At 35.6% G+C, this 23,149-nt stretch overlaps 1 protein-coding gene across 1 annotated transcript in view; it reads right to left on the bottom strand.

Annotated features, from left to right (window-relative positions):
• pafah1b1a (platelet-activating factor acetylhydrolase 1b, regulatory subunit 1a) overlaps window positions 1-23,149 on the bottom strand; it is a 52,481-nt gene that overhangs the window by 9,782 nt on the left and 19,550 nt on the right. Inside the window, exons 3-8 of the mRNA XM_073817923.1 lie at window positions 12,520-12,604; window positions 9,665-9,739; window positions 9,279-9,485; window positions 6,029-6,197; window positions 1,637-1,739; window positions 484-712 (exon numbers count right to left, since the gene is read on the bottom strand). Of these exons, the coding sequence (XP_073674024.1) occupies window positions 484-712; window positions 1,637-1,739; window positions 6,029-6,197; window positions 9,279-9,485; window positions 9,665-9,739; window positions 12,520-12,604 (868 nt within the window). The remainder of the gene's footprint in view (window positions 1-483; window positions 713-1,636; window positions 1,740-6,028; window positions 6,198-9,278; window positions 9,486-9,664; window positions 9,740-12,519; window positions 12,605-23,149) is intronic.

Here is a 23,149-nt window from a genome sequence, read left to right as displayed (position 1 = left end):
CATGAGAGTCCCTCAGTTGTCCTCAGTGTGAAAAGATGGATCTCAAAATCATACAGTCATTGTTGGAAAGGGTTCAAATACACACAAAAGCTGAAAAACCAAAGAATTTGTGGGACCTGCAGGATTTTTCTGAAGAACAGCAGGCAGTTTAACTGTTCATCACTAAAAAAAAAAAAAAAACACTGCTGTGGATCATTCAGGTAACAACACAGTATTAAGAATCAAGTGTATGTAAACTTTTGAACATGTTCATTTTTATAAATGTAACTATTATTTTCTCCTGTGGAATACATGTAAAAGTCTTTTATGTGAAATACCTTATTCAGGTCAGTACTAAACAAAAAAATACTGCATTTAAAAATACTGCATCAAAAAAATAACATGCATTTTGTATGATCCTTCTTATTTCAGTAAAACAATTAACATTTTGCAGATTCTGCAAGGTGTATGTAAACTTTTAACCTCAACTGTATTTGCTCTCACCTCTGAGCCAGTCGCCTCTAAGATGGTGGGATAGGCGCTTTCAGGGGCCCAAGAAATGCACTCCACAACATGCTCATGCTCACGTAGCTCCGCCTTGCATTCTTTCGTGGCCACCACCCAAACGCGCACCGTCTGGTCATTAGAACTACTGGCGATCAGGGTCCCGTCTTGATTGGGCCGCACCATGCGCACCCACTCTCTGTGACCGGTGAATGTCTTGACACAGTACCTGTTTAGCAATGACAATAGACACAGAGTTTCTCACGCTGCCAAGAACATTTCTAGTTTAAAATAACATCTGCAAGTTCACCATCTCTCAAATGTGTTTGCAACTCCATCAGAGGTCTGCCCTATTTTCTGACTACAACAACATGAAAAAATGCTTTGAGAGCAGAATTTTGCTTTGTTATTCCAGAATAAAAATTTCCTGATTATTTACTCACCCCTATGTCATCCAAGACATTCTTTCTTCAGTAAAAAAAGAAATTAAGTTTTTAAAAGGTAAAAATTCCAGGATTTTTCTTTTTATAGTGGACTTCAATGGTGCCCAACAAGTTGAAGGTCCAAAATGCAGTTTCAATGCAGCTTTAAAGGGCTCTACACTATCCCAGCTGAGGAATAAGGGTCATATTTAGCAAAACAATCTGTCATTTAAAAGATAAAATTAAAAAATAAAATTTATATACTTTAACCACAAATGCTCATGTTGCACTAGCTCCACGATGTGCATCTATGACTTGTGTAATTATGTTGGAAAGGTCATGCGCGATTAGTTCTTCATCTGTGTATTTCGATAAAAAAAACGCAAGGTAGGGCGAAAAACTCCATCTCATTTTCTCCTCCAACTCCAAAATCATCTGACGTTGTTTTACCTTTTTTGTAAAGGCCGTTTGACTTTCTTTGCAGTTCACACATTTACTTTTTAAAAACCGCAGATGAGCATTAGTGGTTAAAAAGTTAAGATAAGACCCTTATTCCTCAGCTGGGATCGTGTCCCAAGAGCCCTTTGAAGCTGCATTTGGACCTTCAACTCATTGGGCACCATTGAAGTCCACTATATGGAGAAAAATCGTTAAAAAAAATGAATTTCTTTTCGACTAAAGAAAGAAAGACATGAACATCTTGGATCAAATTAATTGGCTAAATGACTTACCCAGTGGCCACCTCCCACATTTTAATGGTTTTATCCCTTGAGGCAGAAACTATGTGATCTCCATTGGGCATAACAGCTACAGATGAAACATTATGGTCATGCCCTGAAAAAAATAAAGTACAGTATTAAGTACAAAATATTTCAGATTGTCCTGAAAGACGAGCCAAAAACATCTGAGATGGCTATAATGAATTCATTTTTCAATTCAGCATATATAATATACACATTTCTACCATACAAATCAAAGAGTCATGCACATTACTGTTTGACAATGAGTGGTTAAGCTTTAAAACATATTGAACAATTTAATGGAGAATAAGAAGCTGCTAATTTGCCTTGGGCTGCTTTGTTCTCACAGTGCGCAGGGAAAGAGATGAGCTAATTACATAGGACGCCATTTTTAAGCTCTTGAATAGATGATGAAACTAAGTAGCCTAGAAAAAGCAGTCTTAAATATGGGGGGAGAACCATAAAATGTTATCTCGTCTCAAAGAGGATAATTAAACTGCTGTCCAAATCTCCTAATCTTCCGCTAAAGCAGCCGACCCACGAAGCGAGACGGGAAAAGAGAAAGAGAGTGAGCGTGAGCAGAAGGGGGACTTGCAAACAGAAGGAAGGGGGGTCCCTTTGCCACCTCTTCAAATCTGTGCTAGAACAGTCTACCCTAGTCTCAAGGCAACATGCCAGCTTTAGTGATGGGTGTAAATTACGAGTCTTTGGATTTGTGGATATTACAAGCTGGCGCACACGTTATTTGGATTATCACCACCCAGGATTTACACATTTTTGATATGGATTACAAATGACTTGAGGAAAATTCTGCGAACACTTGATTTGTTTTTGTCATTAAACATAGAGCTGCACGATTCTGAATAAAATGAGAATCACGATTTTTTTTGCTCAGAAAAAGATCACGATTCTCTCACGATTCTGGAGAACTTTTTTTTATTTTAAAGATTTACCCCTGAACATTAGTTTACAAACAACAGTAAAATAGCAGTGAAATAAGACAACATAAACTTTGCTTTAAATTTAAAGAAATGTAATGAAAAATACTGTAATAATGTAAACAAAAAAATTAAACATTAAAAAATAAACATACAAAGGTATTATGTCAGAGTAAAGCGATTTAAAGATTCTTAGCTAGAAACACTAGCCTATTTTTGTGTCAACCATTTTTTCATAGCTGTCAACGTCCATTCTGTGGAATGCCCAAGTTTACTTCACCATTTTACAAATAAATCCTAATCTAATCATGACAAACTATATATCGTTGGAAAGGTCTAAGGCTCCTAAATAGATATTTGACATTTTTGTGTTACAAATTATGTAGGAAAATAATTTATGACAAGAGTTTCATAGATTCATTTATGACAAGAGTGCACCTCAAAAATCTACTTCATAACAGGAGTTCTGACCTTTTACTCAGACAGACTTTCTTGTTGCCTTTTTTCCCTATTACACATTAGAAATAATAAGAAATGATATATCAGATGAAAACTTAAAATTTCAAAATGCATCCTTTGGAACGCCATTTTAAAATCAGACATTGAATTAACATGGAAAATGTACATCAAATTCATATTACTAAATTTTCTTGTCTATGAATTATAAAGATTTAAGATTCAATTCTTCATTTTCACGTCTCTGTTCAAAAATGGGAGTAACAGTTAAGGGGTTAATGGATCGTCATGCTCATATATTGTTCCATTGCTCTGCCGGTCCATAAATCTGGCACGATCAAAGTACTACTCTTTCAATATTCAAAGTGCTAATAGAGACCGAATTTTCCAAGCATGATACAGAGCTATCTACACAACTTATAGCCCACATACTAATAACAGCCTAGATATTTTATGTAGCTTAATTTGAGCGCATTAGGGAGTCGCTCTCTAAACGCAGGGTATTAAAATTGCTTCTGAAAGCGCGTCCGGGTTTTACTTTCGTTTTAACAATCCGGCGAAACTCTCGGCAGCGCTGAGCGTGCATTCTACAATACAAGAAATTACTTTAACAAAACCATTTGAAAGTGGGTGGACACCAACGGGATTTTGAAAAGCGTGTCCCCAGTGGACATTACGCCGCTGCGTGAGTGGAACTCTGCCGCTGAGTTATCATTTTATGTGAATTGTACAGTATATTGAGACAGAGGCGCCATGAATTGCATCTGACAGAATGTGCGCAGAAGATGAAGTTTAAATGGTTATGTAATGTTGGAGAGAACGGCGAACCTGTCACTGCATCAGCTCACAGCAGTCTGTGCAGTAAGGCTAGCAAAAGTTTTGTAATATATAAATAAAATATAATTGGCTGAATCGTATAAATGCTGGATTAAGATCGTGAGTGGGGTCGAATCGAGATCGCGATCTTTTAACGATTAATTGTGCAGCTCTAATTAAACATCAAAACATTCTAAAGATTTTTCAAGTTTAAAATCAACATTAAGCATATACTATCCATCATTACTGTTAACCAACCAGCTGACCCATTTCTGATTTTTTTTGATGCATGGTGCAAAAGCAGATAACTTAGCTTACAAAACAGTTTTAATATTTTTGCATTTTTTTTGCATGAAACTGAATTTTTCGTGTGCATTAGTGTGGTTTTGATTATGTTTGAACTTCATAATTACTGGAATGTAAGTGGTTGGATGGCAGAGAGTTATGCCCCCATCCCCCTTTCTATTCGCAGCTTTTCACACCCGACTGTTTTTGCGATTTTCCAAACCTGTGCTGAGATCTGACCCGAGCTGAAATGGGGGGTTTCATGACACTTAAAGTGTTAACCATCCATCTAACACAGGGAAAGACATGTTGACATAATACGGAGCCCGTAAGACAAAATGCAAATTCACTTATGGTGTGATCTCCTATTAGAAAAGCCCGAAGGCTTGCATTTTTAAAGCAATTAAAACTTATCAACCAATTAGGATTTTAAACATGGGCACATTCTAAGGAACACTTTCTACCAGCAAAGAAACGATCTTACTTAAAAAAATAAAATAAATAAATAAAAATGCTAAAACGCTTTAAAAGTACATTTTAATTTTCTGAAAATGTAATATATTATTATAGTATGTTAAATATATTTTATAAATTATATAAATGGACTCTTTTCACATTTCTGGGTTTTTTAGAAGCAGAAGTCGTCACAGTTGGGTAACCTTCTATAGCAAAGAAAGGGAGACTACCTCAAAAATATTTTTTGCATTCTCATCTGCACAAACAGCAAAAGAAAAACTAACGATACGGTTTTCACAACTTTCAAAAAGAGGAAATGTATAACAGCTGTCAGAAGAGAGAACAATTTTTACAAAACAAAATATACCATCACTTCCATGTCTGCTGTATTAGACAAAGCCTCACAGCAGTGTTAAAACGCAACTTAATATATATATATAAAATGCATCACAGTTTGTGAAAAGGGTCAATGAAATATAATGTATCCATAGTTATTAAAGTGCTATAATCGGGTCCCCGGAGCATCTGCCAAATCAGAAAACGTGAAAAAGGACAACCCAGTAAACGTTTTTCTGCAAGCAGCAACAAGCAGCTCAGATTTCGCTCCCCTAGTGATGTAGAAAGGGGGTCTTTTTATATTGTCACCGCCCCCTTAATCTGCATCTTTCCACCCATGCTGTTGTCATTTTGTTTTTGCGAATTCTTTCCCTGCTGTTTACCTCACAGACATAAGAGACTGTGTTTTTAAACTAATGTGTGTTTTTAACATAAACTTGTGTGTATTTGACAGTTTAAGTGCAATAAGACTTAAAAGACAGTTCAGTTCAGTACTCACATGCTGTGTGACAGCTGCTTTCTGTGCATGTGCTTTGGATGTGTGCACTTAGAAAACCATATATCAGAAGTTTATACTATATGGCTTTAAAATGCAGGATTTCAGTGCAATAGACGTGATAATCAAAAGCAAACAGATGTTTTTAACAGAGTACCCGAGTTATGAGCTGTAAAGGGACAGCCCTATTCTGCAAAAGGGGGCGGCAGGGAGCAGCAGCTCATTTGCATTTAAAGAGCCAAGCGCGAAAACAGCGTTAAAACAGCGTGTTTCTGCTCAAATAGGCATTTTCAAAATAATATAATAAATGACCTGTGTGGTATTTTAGGGCATAATAGGTGCCCTTGAAATTGTTTAAATTAAATAATGATTATAAAAACCTAAAAAACAAACAAACTCGTAAACAGCACAGTAATATTTGAGAAAACGAGTTAGGTGGCTTGTAATGCAGGAAGAATCTCTCTTATGGATTTGTTGGCAAGCTGGCACATTAATGAGCTGCATTCAACACCTGCCTCCTGACACTCTATTCCCCCTTGAGACGCCCCTCCGCTCCTAACAGTTCCCAGAACCAATGACAACATATGACACCGTGCTCACCGTGCATGGTCCTGATACACTCAAAGCCCTGGAAGTCCCAGAGCTTGATGGTCATGTCCGCTGAACAGGAGGCTAGCAGCTTTCCAGTATGGTCAAAGGAAATGTCCTGCACTGAGTCTGTGTGGCCCTTGAGGGTCCGCTCAAAGTCGCCCGTTTCGTAGTCCCATACCTGGATCAGACACAAAACACTTGTTTTTTTTTTTTTCAATAAAAAAAGCCATTAACTTGTTTGGCAGCTTGTTATGATAAGGTAAAGCATAAAAGACAGGTCTAGGCTTGTAGCTGCTGTTATATATTCAGTGAAACATCTGTCATGCAGCCAGCTTTTAAACACCATCAAACAAGCCATATTGGCCTCTGGATATAATCTGAACATTTCATTCAGACCTTATCTGCTTCAAGAAAGAATTGTCAGAACTTCATCCCATATTAACCTTACAGCATCTACTACACTCCAAGCGAATATTTTGACATCATGTGTTTTCCCTGAAATTCAGTTTTCATCATTTTCTTTATCATTAAAGCATTTTTGTGAAGTGAAGGGAATGTTATCAGCTTGTTCGCCTGGATGCAGCAGTATGATAAACAGCCTCAGGGCTTAATGCGAAGATCAGGTTTCAGCAGTTTCTAGGTGGCAGACACACAGGGATAAGCTCTGTCTGCTGCACAGGGGGCCGGTGACAGAAGCCCTTCCACCTGCTTATCTGTCTCCTGCTTCCAAAGAGGGAGACTAAACCCAACCAGTCGTGTTCTGATCGAAAACATGCACACGAAAAAGCCTGATGTGGCACACTTGAGTTAGTCAAGCACGTAAGCTTTAACCATGAAGCTGAGACTGCAATACTGTTATATAGAGTGAATACTACATATATCTGCCCTTATTGATCTGTCTGCATGTGCATGATCATCAACTTACTCACCTTTACAACAATAAAGGAGAACTGTAAGATCACAGCAAACCCCAAGACAAAATTCTGGCTGATACCAGAAGCAATAATTTTCATGTTTTGGCAGATAACAACAAACGGCCAATACTAGGGCTCAGTAAAAAAAAAAAAAAAAAAATTATCAACTTTAATCTATTTTAATTTCATTAAACAATATAAATTCTTAAATCCCAAGAATTAAATACACTCTTAAAAATGAATGTTTCAAACCAGTGTTTTTGCAGTGATGCCATAGAAAGACATTTTTGGTTCCCCAAAGAAGCTTCCAGTGAACATTTCTTGAAAGAACTATTTTGAAGAACATTTTAAAAATCTAAAGAACCATTTTTGACTATAAAGAACCTTTTCTGCATTTGAAAGGTTCCATGAATGTTCAAGGTTCTTCATGGAACCATCAATGCCAATAAAGAACCTTTATTTTTAGGAGTGTAGTCTAGCGTGTTTTCAGTTAATGAACAGAACATCGTAGCACACCTCTTTTCTAATAAATCACAATAAGCTTTGTGATTTATTTTTGATGTGAGAAAGTCTCAGTTTCAAATTGTCAATTTTATTACAGTATTCAAATAAATGCTGTTTTGGTCACTGTCCTCCGCTTTATTACCAGTTTCAGCATTAAAAAACATGAATGAACATTCAAAGGTATGTGAAAAGAAAGACTACAACTTACTGAAATCCATATTCTTTCTCATGTAATAGCTCAATAAGCATTTTGACCATTCAAAGATGTCAATATAACAGCTTTCAAATAAATGTCACATAACATCACATTTACCTCAGAAAAAAAATATATTTGGTGACCATAAACTCATTTGTCAGCAAGAAAAATTAACTCTAGAGAGGAGCATTTTGCTAAAAATATGCACCATATAACATTCATTTTAACTTTTACTGTTCTACAATGTTTAATTTATGTTTGAATAAATTCATCAGTTTTTAAGACAGCCACCATTTAAGGTTATATTAAAAAAAATGAACTGGCGTAGAAATATAATTATGTGATTGTAACTTTGCTATTATAAAAACTGCTAATTTTAACATTTGTACACAAATGTTCATAATGTATTGTTGCCTATTGATACAAATATACCCGTACTACTTAAGACTAGTTTTGTGGTCCATGGTCACACATAACCAGGCTTCAAAACTAAGGGAAAGGAATAATAACAGGGCATAACTATGCAGTGATGCATGAACCAAGAAAGCTTATTTTAGACATTTCAACATTTTAGTGTTGACATTTCAGACAAACTGTGAAGTTGAAAGATATGACTGAATGTTTGAGTGCATGTCATATGTTCATGCGCATGTATAAAATATCACAGTCTGAGAAAAACCCATACTTGTGCATTAAACTGAACTGCAACCCGTTTGGCTGATTCAATAACCAGACTAAGCAGAAGGAGAACTGTCTTGTCAAGTGGCAGTCAAACTGCTGATTAACATAAAAAGAAAAAAAAAAACAAAAAAAAAAAAAACAGTCGGCGACAGCCGTCTTACCACATCTACATTACACTGAGCAGAAGTGAGAAAAAAGCATCTGGGTGCACAGCTTCAGGCTTCCTGACAATTAGCTATGAATATGTGAATGGAGAGAATTGGACCAGCTCTTAGCTGTCTGGTTGAGGGCTGCCCATGTTTAGATGGCGAGGGCTGGAGATTTTAAGGAAGGGTTTAATAGCACCGAGTACAAAACTAGGGCACAGGAGGAAGGGGCACAGACAGGTTGTTGGCTCCTAGCTCAAGGCGCTGAGGCGCAAGATGAATCACTCAAAAAGCAAGCATTCAGGAAATAAAGGGACCCTTTGTAGGAATGATTCCAAATAAAACAGTACATAAAGAAGGGGGCTCCTTGCGTATACTACACCTCTGAAATGTTTCTGAAACATTTCCTCTTGACTATAATAATAACAGCCAAAACCTCTCAATAAGTGGCTATAAATAGGTTTAGACGCAATTTGTGCCTGTCCTTTTGGAAGCATCACTAAGGTTGTGTGTAGAGATTATATTGCTGGGCACGGTTATGAATAGCAGGCAGGCAGAAACAGGGTTTATTACCATGGGAATGTCACACTGCTTGTGCAAACTTGTGTATTTTGTGTGTCTCAAGAGCCCCTGTATGACCAAAACTGCAAAACGAGAGGACAATAGCTGCCTGCAGTCAAATTTACAGCTCATTCAAGGCAAGACACTATAATTATGTCAGGTTAGCCTAAATTTGATGGGCCTGTAAATCATAATTTGATCACACTAACTTAACATACAAGCTTGATAACCCACAAAAGACATACAGGAGATCTCACCTTTATTGTTGCGTCCTCTGAGGCTGAGACTATGACGCTGAAAACGGGATGGAAAATGACTCTGGTGACAGGACTCCTGTGGCCGCTCAGGGCGTATTTCTCAGGAGGACGGGGAATCCATTCTTTGGGGTCTCGCTTCTGTCCAATTGGCCCACCTATATTAATCTCTTCTTTTGCCTCATTCAGTTTTGATTCTAATTCCATCACCTAGCAGAAGGCATAATGGGTACGAGTCATCATTACACACACCAAATAAAATGAATGAAATGCAGCATTCTAAAACCCTAAACCCTAACATTTGGCATTTCAGAGCATGAATAGTCAATGAGTCAAGGCTGCCTGCATGGTTCTTAATAGGATTTGCATTAAATATGAAATGCACAAACCTTTTTCTGTAATCTGATGACTGAAGTCCATTTCTTTTCCAAAAGACCTGCATACTTCTTATCCAATTCCTCATTCTGGTGACAAAAGATGACAGAAATATTACACCTTAATGCAACACACTGCATATAAAAAAATAAAATAAAAAAAAATCCAAGAATTACATATAGCCTAAAGCAAAAAATAAGGGATACCTATCACCCCAGAGGCAACTGTAAATTACCTCTAAATCCCTTCACATGGGTTAATCTCTAGCGGACAAAGAGAGCTTACCAAGATTACAATTACACAAACATCGCACTGTGAAAAATTAACTTTAGGGTGCCTGGCACTAACTAGATCTTTCATTTAGTTCTCAAAATGAGAGATGAATGACTGCCACTGGCATTCTCTAATCCAAAAACTAAGTAGCAAAAGCTAAAAAGAGCTACAGTACTACCAATGTCTTTGGGCCCTAATATTAGAACCCTATGATTTCCGTGATGCGGAAAAGACAGAAAGACTCGTGGAATCCACTTACAAAAATTGAATTTACTGTATAACACAGAATGTCATGGGATTTGCCATTTCAGATAGATAAATCAAACATAGGCGAGTACACTTAAATCAAAACGCAATATGGACAAGTGTCTGTGCCACAAAAATATTATTTAAAATGTAAATCCCACATGTTCTGTGTGTATCTGTGTGAATGAATGACGCAAATGGGCAGTTTCGTTTACTACACACACGGAAAAATGTGACGCTCGCCGTGTTTTCAGCCTCTGCTGCCTGAATATATGAGTACATAAACACAAACATAATTAGTAATTAATAAAATCAATTAGAGATGCTTTTGATTATTAAAATTTTACAGAATTTTTTTTACAAATTTGGTAAAAATAGAAAAATGTATTTCATAGGGCCTTAGAAATTTTTTTTTTTGTAACTTTTAATAAATAGTGGTTAAATTGAGTAAGTTTCATGATTTCGATTAAATAGACATGCTTTCTGATAAATATCGTTAAATTTAACCAGTCAAAAAAAAAAATCTGAAAAATTAAAATGGAAAAAACGGAATTTGGGAAAAAGAAAATAAATAGGAAAAATAAATAAATGATTTCATATAGCCCTACAATATCTAATGTTTTATATGAATATTTTATTTGAGTCTCTTCTGCTCACTAAGCCTGCATTTATTTGATTCAAAAGTACAGAAAAAAAAACAGTAACATTTTGAAATATGTTTTACTATTCAAAATAACGGTTTTCTATTTGAATACATTTTAAAAAGTAATTGATTCCTGTGATCAATGCTACATTTTTGGCATCATTACTACAGTCTTCAGTGTCACATGATCAGAAATCATTCTGATATGCTGATTTGCTGTTCAAGAAACATTTCCTATTATTATTTTATTATTATTATTATTTTATTTATCAAGGATGCTTTAAATTGCTCAAAAGTGATGATAAAGACATTTATAATGTGACAAAAGATTTCTATATCACAGGTTCTGAACGTTCTATTCATCAAAGAAAGCTGAAAAAAAGAAAAAAGGAAGCTGTTTTCAACATAAAAAAAGCAGCAAATCAGAATATTACAATGATTTTTGAAGGATCATGTGACTGGAGTAATGATGCTAAAAATTCAGCTTTGAAATCACAGGAATAAATTACATTTTAAAATATATTCAAATAGAAAACATTTTAAATAGTAAAAATATTTAACATTTTTACTGTTTTTGATGTATATATAGATGGATTGACACACACACACACACACACACACACACACGCACACACACTTATTACTCTTTCAAGACTAAAACCTTACATTTCCAATCTCTGACAGAAGACATTTCTGTTGTGTTTTTAAATATGCAAGCTCACAGTCACAGCGTGAAAGCAAAGTGAAGAAATGTACACATAGTTTTCCCTAGACTATTCTCTAACCATCAAAACAGCATAACACACCTCCCAGATCAACAGATAATGAAAAAAAGGATGCGTCAGACAAAGAGAATAAGAGTACAGCGGCTCTCCTGGAATAATATCAGAGATGTCCAGCAGAACAGGTGCTGTCTGTGTGATGAGAAGTGGAGTGAGAGGGGTCGTGTCACGCGTCTCTGAGGGAGAAGGGCATTTAAAGCCTCTGCAGAGGACTGATCCACCATCTGCCTGGACCCTCTGCTATGTGTTTTGGCCAATGGCTAAATACCAGCCCCCATCAGCCGTGCCAGCCTCTAATCACCGCCGTCTGACAGTCCATCAGCTCCCTCCAGCCCTGAGAGAGCCACTTTTCATCTACAGTTATGCCTTAAGTCACAAACCCCTGCCACCTCTCTGAACATCTTAACAGCTGGAAGAATCGATGATGAAATCTCTTTAGCTAAATGAAGCCATGTTAATAGCATTCTGGATAATTAAAGGGAGCTTTTAGCACCATGGACCACCTCTCTGTCCACAAATGTGATCAATAATTCGTGCTCTTTCTTCCCTGTACAAAGGAAATAAACAGTCGAGCTTCCGTCCATCAAGATGCGTTTAAACAAGAGCCACCGCGTTTAAACAAGAGCTCTCGCATTTTCAGACAGCATTTTCTGCTGAATTTCAGTAATTCTCCTGGTCTACGCTGTGATAATGGAGAGACACTATTTAGTACGTCGCTTTATCAGTGTGAACTATCGCTGAGACAACAGGGAACGTCAGGCTTTACATCTGCCACACATCATAATTATCTGTGCACTGCCTTAATTCAGCACGTGCGCCGTCAGTCACAACCTCACACAGAGGCGCCAATTAAACAGGGAATACGTCAAATTAAGAAACATTGGTTTGACTGGGGTTTTAAATAGAGGAGGGTTCCCAAACTCACCATGTCTAATTCCGCCTCCTTTTTGAAAACTGAATATGCCTCTTCATATCCGTTGGAACGAAGGTAATCAGCTATCGCTCGGTTTCTGAAAAACAAAGAAAAGCCTAATTAGTTCTCTTGATAACCAGACTTCATGATAGTGGGTTAAGAAAAGAGCTGTGGTAAGAGCTTTTGACACAACTGAAAGAAAATGCATATCTGAGCACATATTCAGACACTGGTACACTGGAATTTCGTTCTGGTAGACAAAACAGCTACTCAAGGAAAACCGCTTAAACATACATGGGGAATCAGGCCTGATAAAGAAGAAGGTGTGGAAAAAAAAGGCTGATATGCAAATTGCTCAACAAATTTTAGCACTGGCCCAGAGATGTAAGCGTAAAAAAGACATTTATGAAAGTAGTTTATTGGACAAGAATGACTGGGTTAAATCAACTGAAACCTGAAAGAAAGCATTAGTTAGGGCCCTATGAAATATATTTTATTGTTCCCTTTTTTCGACCCCTTCAAAATCAGTTTTTTTTTTCCATTTTATTTAATTTTTCAGGATTTCGTTTTTATCATTAAATTTTTTCTAGCCAATTTAAGGCCCTATAAAATTAATTTTCCCCCAATTGTTTCCCAAATTCCGTTTCCATTTTTATTTTATTTTTTTCGAATTCTGTTTTTTTTTTCCTTTATTTTAATATTTCTAGACTCTTTTAAATGTTTTTTTTATTTTTTTGTTTAAGCATTAAAACAAAGAAATCTAGTCGGCGCCGATAGCCTTTCGGGCAGCGTGTCGACATATAGCGCCCGTAGCGCTCCAGGTGTCCCGTGTTCGAATCCCAACTCGAAGACCTTTCCCGATCCCACCAACCATCTCCTTCCCACTTTCGCCTCCTGTCATGTCTGATCTGTCCTATTGTAATAAAGGCAAAAATGCCAAAAAAATAAATCCTAAAATATGAAATACGTTTTATTTTTTTCCAAATTTTGTTTAAATCCCATCCCCCCACCCAAAATTCATTTTTTTCAGTTTTCATTTTCAGGATTCGCTTTTTTTTTCTGTTTTCATTTTTCTACACCTTTTTTTAATGGTTAAATTAAATATTATTAATCAAAACACAAGTCTAAATTAAATACACACCTTTTATCAGCAATTCATTAAACATTTAACAAAAATTAAATTTAAGGCCCTATAAAATGTTTTATTTTTAGCAAATTGTGTTTTTTCCATTAATTTTCTGGATTCCATTTTAATGGTTTCAACTTTAATAAAATTATTTTAACTTTAACTCAAATTATTACATTATATAAAATCTCAACTCTAATTATTTAATTTTAAAATAATAATAATAAATGTATTAATAATAATAATATTATTATTATTATTATTATTATATATTTTAAAAATATAATATTTTTATAAATATAAAAATGTTGTGCATTTACGTTTTTTCTAATAAATACTTTCTGGTTACTTACAGAAAAAAATGTTACTTTTTTAATTTTTTATAATAAATTAAATAAATCATGTAATAAATTTAAATAATTTATATATATATATATATATATATATATATATATATATATGATTTAACAATAGTTTTTTTATATAGTTTCTCAAAAGGCATGGTAAAATGCTTATGAAGTGATTCTCAGACTAGTTCTGTAGATTATGTTTGTGTTGATGTACTCATTTTGAGGAGGCAGATAATGAAAACACAGCTATAAACAAAATAATATTAATTAAATATAATATATGTAAGACATTATATCATCATTATTAAAAGTTACAGTAATACATGTAAATATATAAAATGTAAAAACACAGAATAATACTCCATGGCTTTATTTCCATGCCGCTAACTGAAGCAAAGATCTGACATTCCAATAAAATGTGCTTAAATTCATTTACAGCTGAAATAAAATATGCGCACATTCACAAAGAATAATTTTACAAACGCTTTCTACTTAAATAGGGAAGGAATGTGTCAGTTCTTTGAAGGAAGCCTCCGCCTCTGTTTTCAACACATTTTGAGCTGCTGAGGAGTCAGCAAGACTGTGGTGAGCGGAAGATATTCATTGATAGTGATGATAGTGAAGACAAAGGCGGCTGTCAGAGACGACACTCTGCTGTCCAAACTCTTCCTGGCATTGTGATGGCAGAAAGATCCACAACCGTGAGGAAACAAGGAGCCCAATATGGAAATGCCGTTTCAGCAAGACAGCCACATTGTTCACATCTACTCTTAAATCAAGATCAAAATCAAGATGGATAAAGAGAATTAAAATATCTATAGACCAGACAACAAAGAGTCTAACAGCACACAGAGGCTGAGGAAAAACTCTGGGTGTGGCACACTTAGAGATAAATGATATGATTATATATACTCGGTGTGTATTTGGTGGATGGGCCAGTTCACTAAGGAGCAGACAATGAAGTGACCGAGCTCTAGCATCGTATCTACCGCCGCCTGTGACAGCGAGGGTGCTCTGATTAAAGTCAAGGTCAGCACGAGGTCATCTCTCATGTGACAGGCGGCAGAAATGAACTACACACTGCTTCATGCTGGAGGCAACATATGTGTGTGTTACTCTACTCTGCTTTGAGTGGGACATGCTTCACAGATACCTTCCTAAAGACACAGCTCAACAACAAAGCTTCTTTGTGAGGCAAACCAAGCCATTCAGCAAAACAAACTCAAATGATTATGGCAATGTAAATTCTGGAAAGTTTTAGGAGTTACAACTGCAGTTAAATGCTGGAGTGAATACCCTGAACTAGCATTCTGTGTGTATATTGTATACAGGTCATTCTACAGAATTGGTGCAAACTGCTGTCCCACAACCAAACACATTTAAAAGCATTCAAATCTTAGATGTTTACTATTGAAAACCAGAATAACATTTAAAATTTCAGTAAGCTTAATATATATAAAAGCATCATTTAGTGGGTACTTGCAATTGGGAGGCCATCTCAAACCCTAACCCCTAAATTTCAACTTTTTATGCCACTACCGAAACAGTGTATGTTTAAGTCCATTGGCTAAGACTGATTTTAACTACACCCCTACATTTATGATCAGGAAATATTTGTGTGTCCCTAATAGCTACATGGTGAGTAGATGGAACCCAATATTTTGAGGTAAATGTCACTACCGAACACCATTTTTCTAAAATTAAACACTTTTTTGGAAGTTATTCCTTAACATTTATTGTTTATATGTGTACAACTGTTCAGAACTGTGCTAACTAATCATGTGCTAGGTTCAAAAGTATTTAAAATTGTCACTACTGAAAAAGTCATGACAAAACATTTGGTGAAGTTTGGGTAGTGACATTTTAGTTTTTTGGGTGTTATCCCATAAAATTGTCACTACTGTAACAGTCACGACCGAAACATTTGGTGAAGTTTCAGTATTGACATCTTTGTTTTTTTGGGCGTTATCCCATAAAATTGTCACGACCAAAACATTTGGTGAAGTTTTGGTAGTGACATCTTTAGTTTTTTGGGTGTTATCCCATAATATTGTCACTACTGTAATGGTCACCAACGAAACATTTATTGAAGTTTTGGTAGTGACATCTTTGGGCGTTATCCCAAAAAATTGTCACAACCGAAACAGTCATGACCGAAACATTTGGTGAAGTTTCGGTAGAGGCATCTTTGTTTTTTGGGGTGTTATCCGATAAAACCGTCACTACCGAAACAGGCATGAGCAAAACATTCGGTGAAGTTTTGGTATTGAAAAATTTGCTTTTTTAGGGTGTTATCCCCAAAAAAAGTCACGGCCGAAACATCTCATCATTGTTTCGGTAGTGACAAAATGGGAACACAAAATTCTTTATTTGAGGAAAGATAAACTAAATTTTAGTACAGTTATGCAGATTTTTTTGTATATTAGTATGTTTTAGTAGTGTTTTATTATGTGGGTTAAAATTCTGTAATATGAAAGAAACGTGGGATGTTTTGTCAAAAAATAAAGTATACTGAATTATCAACTAAGATGTTATGATAGTGTTTGGTTCAATGTATATTCAAACTAATGAATCCTTAAGTTAAAATCAGTGTGATTAACTTTTTGCCTTTTACAAAGAAAAACTAAAACTGAACTGAAAACTTTTTAACTGACTGAAAACTTTGTATAAAATATAAAAACATATATTTACAAGGAAGACGTAAGCAAAATCTTAACATGTCAATATAACCCTACTTATTAAATTATGTATTACTTTTTTTCGGTAGTGACAAATTTGGGGAGAGGACAAATATTCCAAAACTTTCTGAAAATACAATATGAGATTCAACTGCACAATTACTAGAAATGTGGACCTTGGATGTTATACAATTTGCATATATACAAAATCTGTGGTAAAATAAATTTTTTCAAGCCGTTTTCGACTTTGTATGGGCCTTTCTACAGAATTGGTTCAATCACATTTGCTTGACGAAGATAAACAAAGCCACAATTTGCATTTGCACCGTTGTTAACAAAAAAATGGACAGTTCACAATCTTTAAATGCATTCCATAATAACCAAAAATGAAAACAGCTGAGAAATTAATGAGAAAGATGATTCATTATTTGTCCAGTCTATGTGTAGCTCTCATAAAAACAGCATTAATATGATTATTTTTTCGATAGCAATTAAATGGGGTCAATTTTTAAGTCATCCAAAAATGAACATTTTCACCCTCATATCACTCCAAAATTATGACGTTCTTTCTTTTTGCGGAACACAAAAGAGTTTATTTTTAAAAAACTGTGTATTTGTCCACACAATTGGATGTCAACAGGGGTCAATGCTGCTTGGTTGCCAATGTTTTTCAAAATATCTTTTGTGTTTCACAGGTTTGTAATGACATGAGGGCAAGTAATGAAGACAGAATAATTTTGGTTGACCATCCTTTTAAATGTAATTCCCAACAAATATATATTTTAGTCACAATTACATGCATGCAAGGTTGCTCAATGATGTCTTTAAAAGATTAAAATGACTCCCTTGCTGTTAGGACAAGCCTTTTTGCAAAACAGAAACTCATAATTCATAATTTACAAAAACATAACCGTGAAATGTAAGTTATGTGCTGTAGAAAAGCAATCCTTTAGATCATTAAATAAATGCAATGTGTCAAAAAACACAAGCAGCCCACATGAAACTGCTTAAGAGCTTCTCTGTATAAAAACCAAATTTATCTAGTATGAAGACAAGTAACAACTATATTTAACTGAAGTGTATGTGACCACAGTAATTTTAGTGTCAGGGCGGAAATCAGAGTGCTTTATGAATCCATCTTCAGATTATCATTAAGATGATGCTCCAGCGTATGATTATAAATGATGTGTTGACAGACAAAGCCCAAAGATCAGTGTTGGCACGAGCAAACAAGCAAGCACAGTGTCTCCTAACAATAACAAATTACCTTCAATTATTTCCCATTATGAGGTAAAGTGCCATGACATTTAGACCCTCAGATGCATTTCCCCCATGCTAGTCCCCACGCACCTGCCTACTGCTAAATACATCATCCAAACCCCAGATCACAATTACAGCCAGCCGCAATAGCTAATTTTTGCGATACTGCTAGCTGCACAGTCAGAATCCAAATTAAAAAAAAAGTGGAAAGCTATAAAAAGCCTTCCAGCTCTTTAAAACTGGCTTGTAGGGAAGGACACGCAGTACTGAAGATTGCGAAGAAAAGAAAACATTGTGAACAAACAAACGAGTGCTCATAGCTTTGGGCTGGTCTCCATGGAAACCGAGGAGCAGGCAGAGAAGCGAAGCGACGATGAACCTGAGTGGGCAGAGACGCTGAAAACAAGGAACAAAAGAAACTCTTCATTAAGAGAGGGCTTCCTCAAACTAACCAGTGGCTGCCTTTCTAGATAGTATTTTGGGGCAACATGGGAATAGTTGAATGTTCAAACACAGTGAGCACCCATAGAGTCTAGGATGATACGTTGGAAATTTAAAAATAGATTTAAACCCATTAATCAGAAAATAAGGCTTCATAACATTGATACCTGCCAGGTACATAAGACTTTTGCAATATGGAAAACATAAACAGAATCAAGAAATCCAGTCACACAAAAAAAAATGGCAACATGGACTAAATGTAAAATCTAAATGTAAGTTTTTTTGGCTTTAAGGCTCTTAATATGTTAACCTTGCTATCTGTAAGCTAGTGTGTTTTAAAACAAAGACAAAATTCGCATTTACAAGATATAAGCATTTAAACCTTATAGTCTCTAACTTCTGCCAATATGGATCAGCGAATTTGATGACATCACCCTGCACTTCAGCTTCTCAACAAACTATGTCCAATCAAATGCTCTCTAGAATCCGAGGAGTCCCGCTCCCTACACTATAAATGGATGTTAAAGTTGCGGCTGAAATTGGTTACAGAATGTTCACAGAATTTGTAATTTCTGTATGTGCACTATATAGTGGCTAGGGAATGATTCAGACATTGTAAATATGCTTTCCATTGGGGCGAAAGAAATCTGGTTTTGCCTTGTCTCACAGGATCATATGCGCGAGTCAGCGTAGACGTATCGTACCCATTTGAATTCTACACAAAATGGCATATTTTTTTCTAGCGATATGGATGAGATTGTGGCTGACATACACTGTCAAATGTGGCTTAGCGGCTCTGGCCCAAGCTGCAATACAGACAAAACACTATTGCCCATTTAAAAAAGGGGGCAGGACTGCTTGATACGTCCCATCCCGACTTACTCTTCAGCTGAAATTACAACAACACATATAGTATGTGATATAACACTGCATGTTTCAAAGCACTTTGGTAGACCTGGCTTGTATTTGACTAACAAGGGACTCTCTACTGATCCCTACAACAGTATACTACTTTTTGATTAATTAAACAATATTGGCTAGATTTAATATGGTAATAGTATGAAAAAATCATTTAGGTTTAACTGGAATAATCAGAAGGTCTGCTTTACTTTAAATGGTTTTTGAACCTAAAAAATGCTGCTCATTTCTCTCCAGAACATAAACAAGGCAACATGCTGCAGTGGCTCCTTTGCTTCATATTAAGTTGAAATATGATCAGGGCTGATTTTCATGTCATCATGGTTAGTTCCTATAATGCTAGGAAGGAGAATACAAAAGCTTTGTTATCAGCTTTTAAAAGTGTACATCGGTGGAGATACTTTTACTGCATTTTCCTTATGACACAGATTATGTTACAAACCTAAAAATGTTGACTTGTTTATTCAGGGGCTTGCATTATTTGCATCTACCCATGTTCCACATTCCATGGAAATATGATAAAGAATCTGATGAATATGATAAAGAAAAAGGCTGTCTGCTTAAAAAAATGCTTGTGGGCAGACATGAGCAAATATTGATAGTAAGTATGTTAAATGTAGGCACAGTTTCAATTACACATACTCATTATTGAATGGCACTCGTGGTGTTAAAAAAAGTCAGAAATGTCCCAATGAAATAAAAATCGAAGTTTTTTGGCTTTTAGTATGAATATGTTAGCCTTAAGGTTATCTGTAAGCTAGTGTGCACCAAAACAATTACAAAATCCGCATTTAGAAGATATAAGCATTCAAAACAGTCTCTCACTTACACCAATATGAATCAACCATTTTGCAATCATTTGATAACCACCACTTTTGTAATGAATCATAAAACAAATGCTGAGAAAAAAATAAAAATGGAAAACAGAATTTCTTTTGTTAAAATTGTTAAAATTCAACTGAATTCAGCTGAACATACCCTTTTTGGTCATTAAAATTTAACTGAATTAAAATTTGGGAAAAATAAAACTGACTTATTTATTGAAGAATTCAATCTTTAATTCCAATATATTTCAGGACCACATGACCGAATCTGCAGCTGAAGAGCACTGTAAATCTAAAGCAGGGCGGTGGCAGTATGGGTGCACGATGTGTAAAGTGAGAGAGGCTGGAGGAGAAGAGATGAGGAGCATTACCTCATTCTTCTCGGATGAGAGTCATCTCTCTCTAACATCATTTCCGCTAAGTGCTTGCTTCCGGATCCACATCACCACTGCCAGCCAGACAGCAGCATCCCGCACCCCTCCCACCTCGACTCCTCAAAGCCAGCGCATCTCATCCTCAGTAAACAAACAGTGTCTTATCAGACTGCGATGAGCCCCTGTGGGTATATCTTGTCTGACTGCCTCTGGCATGTGGATTTGCTTTGCTTATTATCCAGCTGCCATCGTATATCAGAACATGGCATCACAGGACTCCAGAATGAGTCCCTTTGCAGGCTTTGGAAGATGGTAACCTTTGTACAAACAGAAATTGGAGACTGATTTCCCCTGCAGCTACCCTGTACATGAAACAACATGGCTGACAGAAAGTGGCTTTCATCAAAGCCAGCACGCTCTCTCTGCAGCTCCATCCAGAGATTCTACAGGAGAGCTGATTATTCCCTGACAAAAGGCACCTGAGCAGAGGTTGCTGCGGTTCTGCTGAGTAAGCGCACACAGTGTGTTCTCTGAGCATCCAAGTAGACTTTACACAGGTTTCCAGTAAGATCCAGTCAGACGAACCTTTCACTCAATGTCTAAACAGAACAAATGAGTTCTCAAAACTGATGACTCTAAAACTAGTGAACCCAATGAAATAATGCAGGAATTGCAGCATGTCTAACATTCTGACCTTATCAGTTCTCAAAGAGCTTCATTATTTCAGCCACACTACAGCACACCATATAAGTCAAACAATGCTTGTAATAGTAAAAGGGAATGTTCTAAAATCAAAAAGAGAGCATGCAATGAATCCATAATGATCAAAGGAAAGAAATAGCAAGCGATGGTGTGCAAGCAAGTGACAGGTGTGCTGTGGTTGACTGTATAGGACCCTATGATTTCCACGATGTGGAAAAATCGCTGAATCCAGTCATAAAAAATGGAATTTACTGTAGAACACAGAATTTGCCAAATTCTGAATAAATTAATCAAAAGTAGGTCAGCACACCTAAATCAAAATGCGATATGGACGAGTGTCTTTGAATATTAAAGGTTGTATCAGCGATTTCTAGCCTAAAACATAAAGTGTCAATTTCAGCTGACCTTTCTTCCAACCAATCAGCGTCAGGGGTTTAGTGTTGTGGACTTTCCTACTGGTGCAGGGATGTGAGGGAGGCGGAGCGAAAGTCCACAACACCAAACCCCTGACGCTGATTGGTTGGAACACTGTTTGTTTATCTGCGGAAAGGTTGGTAGTGCCGATTGTTTTTTTTGGCATATCTAGGCTGACCAGAGAGACGCGGTTTTTTCACAGACAATTTATGGGGCAGGCAGCGAGCGGATCGTGATGAAAGGTCAGCTGAATTTGACACTTTATGTTTCAGGCTAGAAATCGCTGATACAACCTTTAAGCTGGAAAAATGCCATTTATATATGAATCCCGCATGTATTGTGTGTCTCTGTGTGAATGAATGGCACAGAGGCACGGTTTACTACACACATACTGAAGCATGTGCGACGCTCGCAGTGTTTTCATCCTCTGGGTCCTCAATATATAAGTACATGCACACAAACAACCTCTAGAACTGCTCTGAAAGCCACTTAATGTGCATTTTACAGTTTATTTCGAGAAAAACTATTATCATATCACACATAAAGAGAAATTATAGGTTAAATAAAAGTGTGACAGAAAAATATTACTCAATATAATGACAGTACCACTACTACTAATAATAACAACATTACTGAATAAATAAATAAATAAAAGAATATATTTTTTAATAAATTACTTAGAGATGCTTTTGAATATTAAAATTAAACAAAAATGGAATCCAGAAAATAAATGGGAAAACAGAAATTTGGTAAAAATAAAATGAATCTGAGAGAAAATAAAAAATGAAACGCATTTCATTAGGTCTTAAAAATGTCATTTTTGTTAAAGGTTTAATAAACTAAAGTAAGTTTCGAAGTTTCATCATTTTAATTATTTAAACATGCTGTTTGATTAATATTTTTTAATTTAACAATTAAAACAGAACCTAGAAAATTTAAACCAAAAAAAGGTAGATTAAAAAAAAAAAAAATGAAATTTGAAAAGATGCTTTTGATTATTAAAATTGAATGAAATGGAATCCAGAAAATTAAAATACAGAATTTGGTAAAAATAAAACTGAATTTGAGGGAAATAAAAGAAAAAAAGGATTTCATAAATAATTTGCTAAACATTTAACAAATTGCTGTTAAAGTTTCACATTTTCATGATTTCATATAATTAGACATGCTTTTGTTTAATATTTTTAATTTAACCATTAAAAACAGAGTCAGGAAAAATAAAACTGAAAAAAAAAAAAAAGAAATTGTGAAAAGAACAAAACTGAATGTGAAAAAATAAAACGGATTAGAGTCCTAACTGTAGGGTTGTACAATTTTACCAAAACTTGTCAATATATCAATATATATTTTTAATATTAATAGGGCCTTTAAAATTGTATTTGTTAAACGTTGATGCTTTTAAATTGTGTACGTTTCAAAGTTTCATGATTTTAATTAATTAGACATGTTTTTTTATTACCATTAAAACAAAGTCTAGAAAATTAAAATGGAATCCAGAAATTGTTTTCATAGAGCGCTAATTGTAAAATGGCACAATTTTACCGAAAATTGTGAA

The sequence above is a fragment of the Garra rufa genome, chromosome 14 (assembly GCF_049309525.1).
Source record: "Garra rufa chromosome 14, GarRuf1.0, whole genome shotgun sequence".
Taxonomy (NCBI): domain Eukaryota; kingdom Metazoa; phylum Chordata; class Actinopteri; order Cypriniformes; family Cyprinidae; genus Garra; species Garra rufa.
Note: the sequence above shows the minus strand (reverse complement) of the source record. Positions and strands in the feature narration are given on the sequence as shown.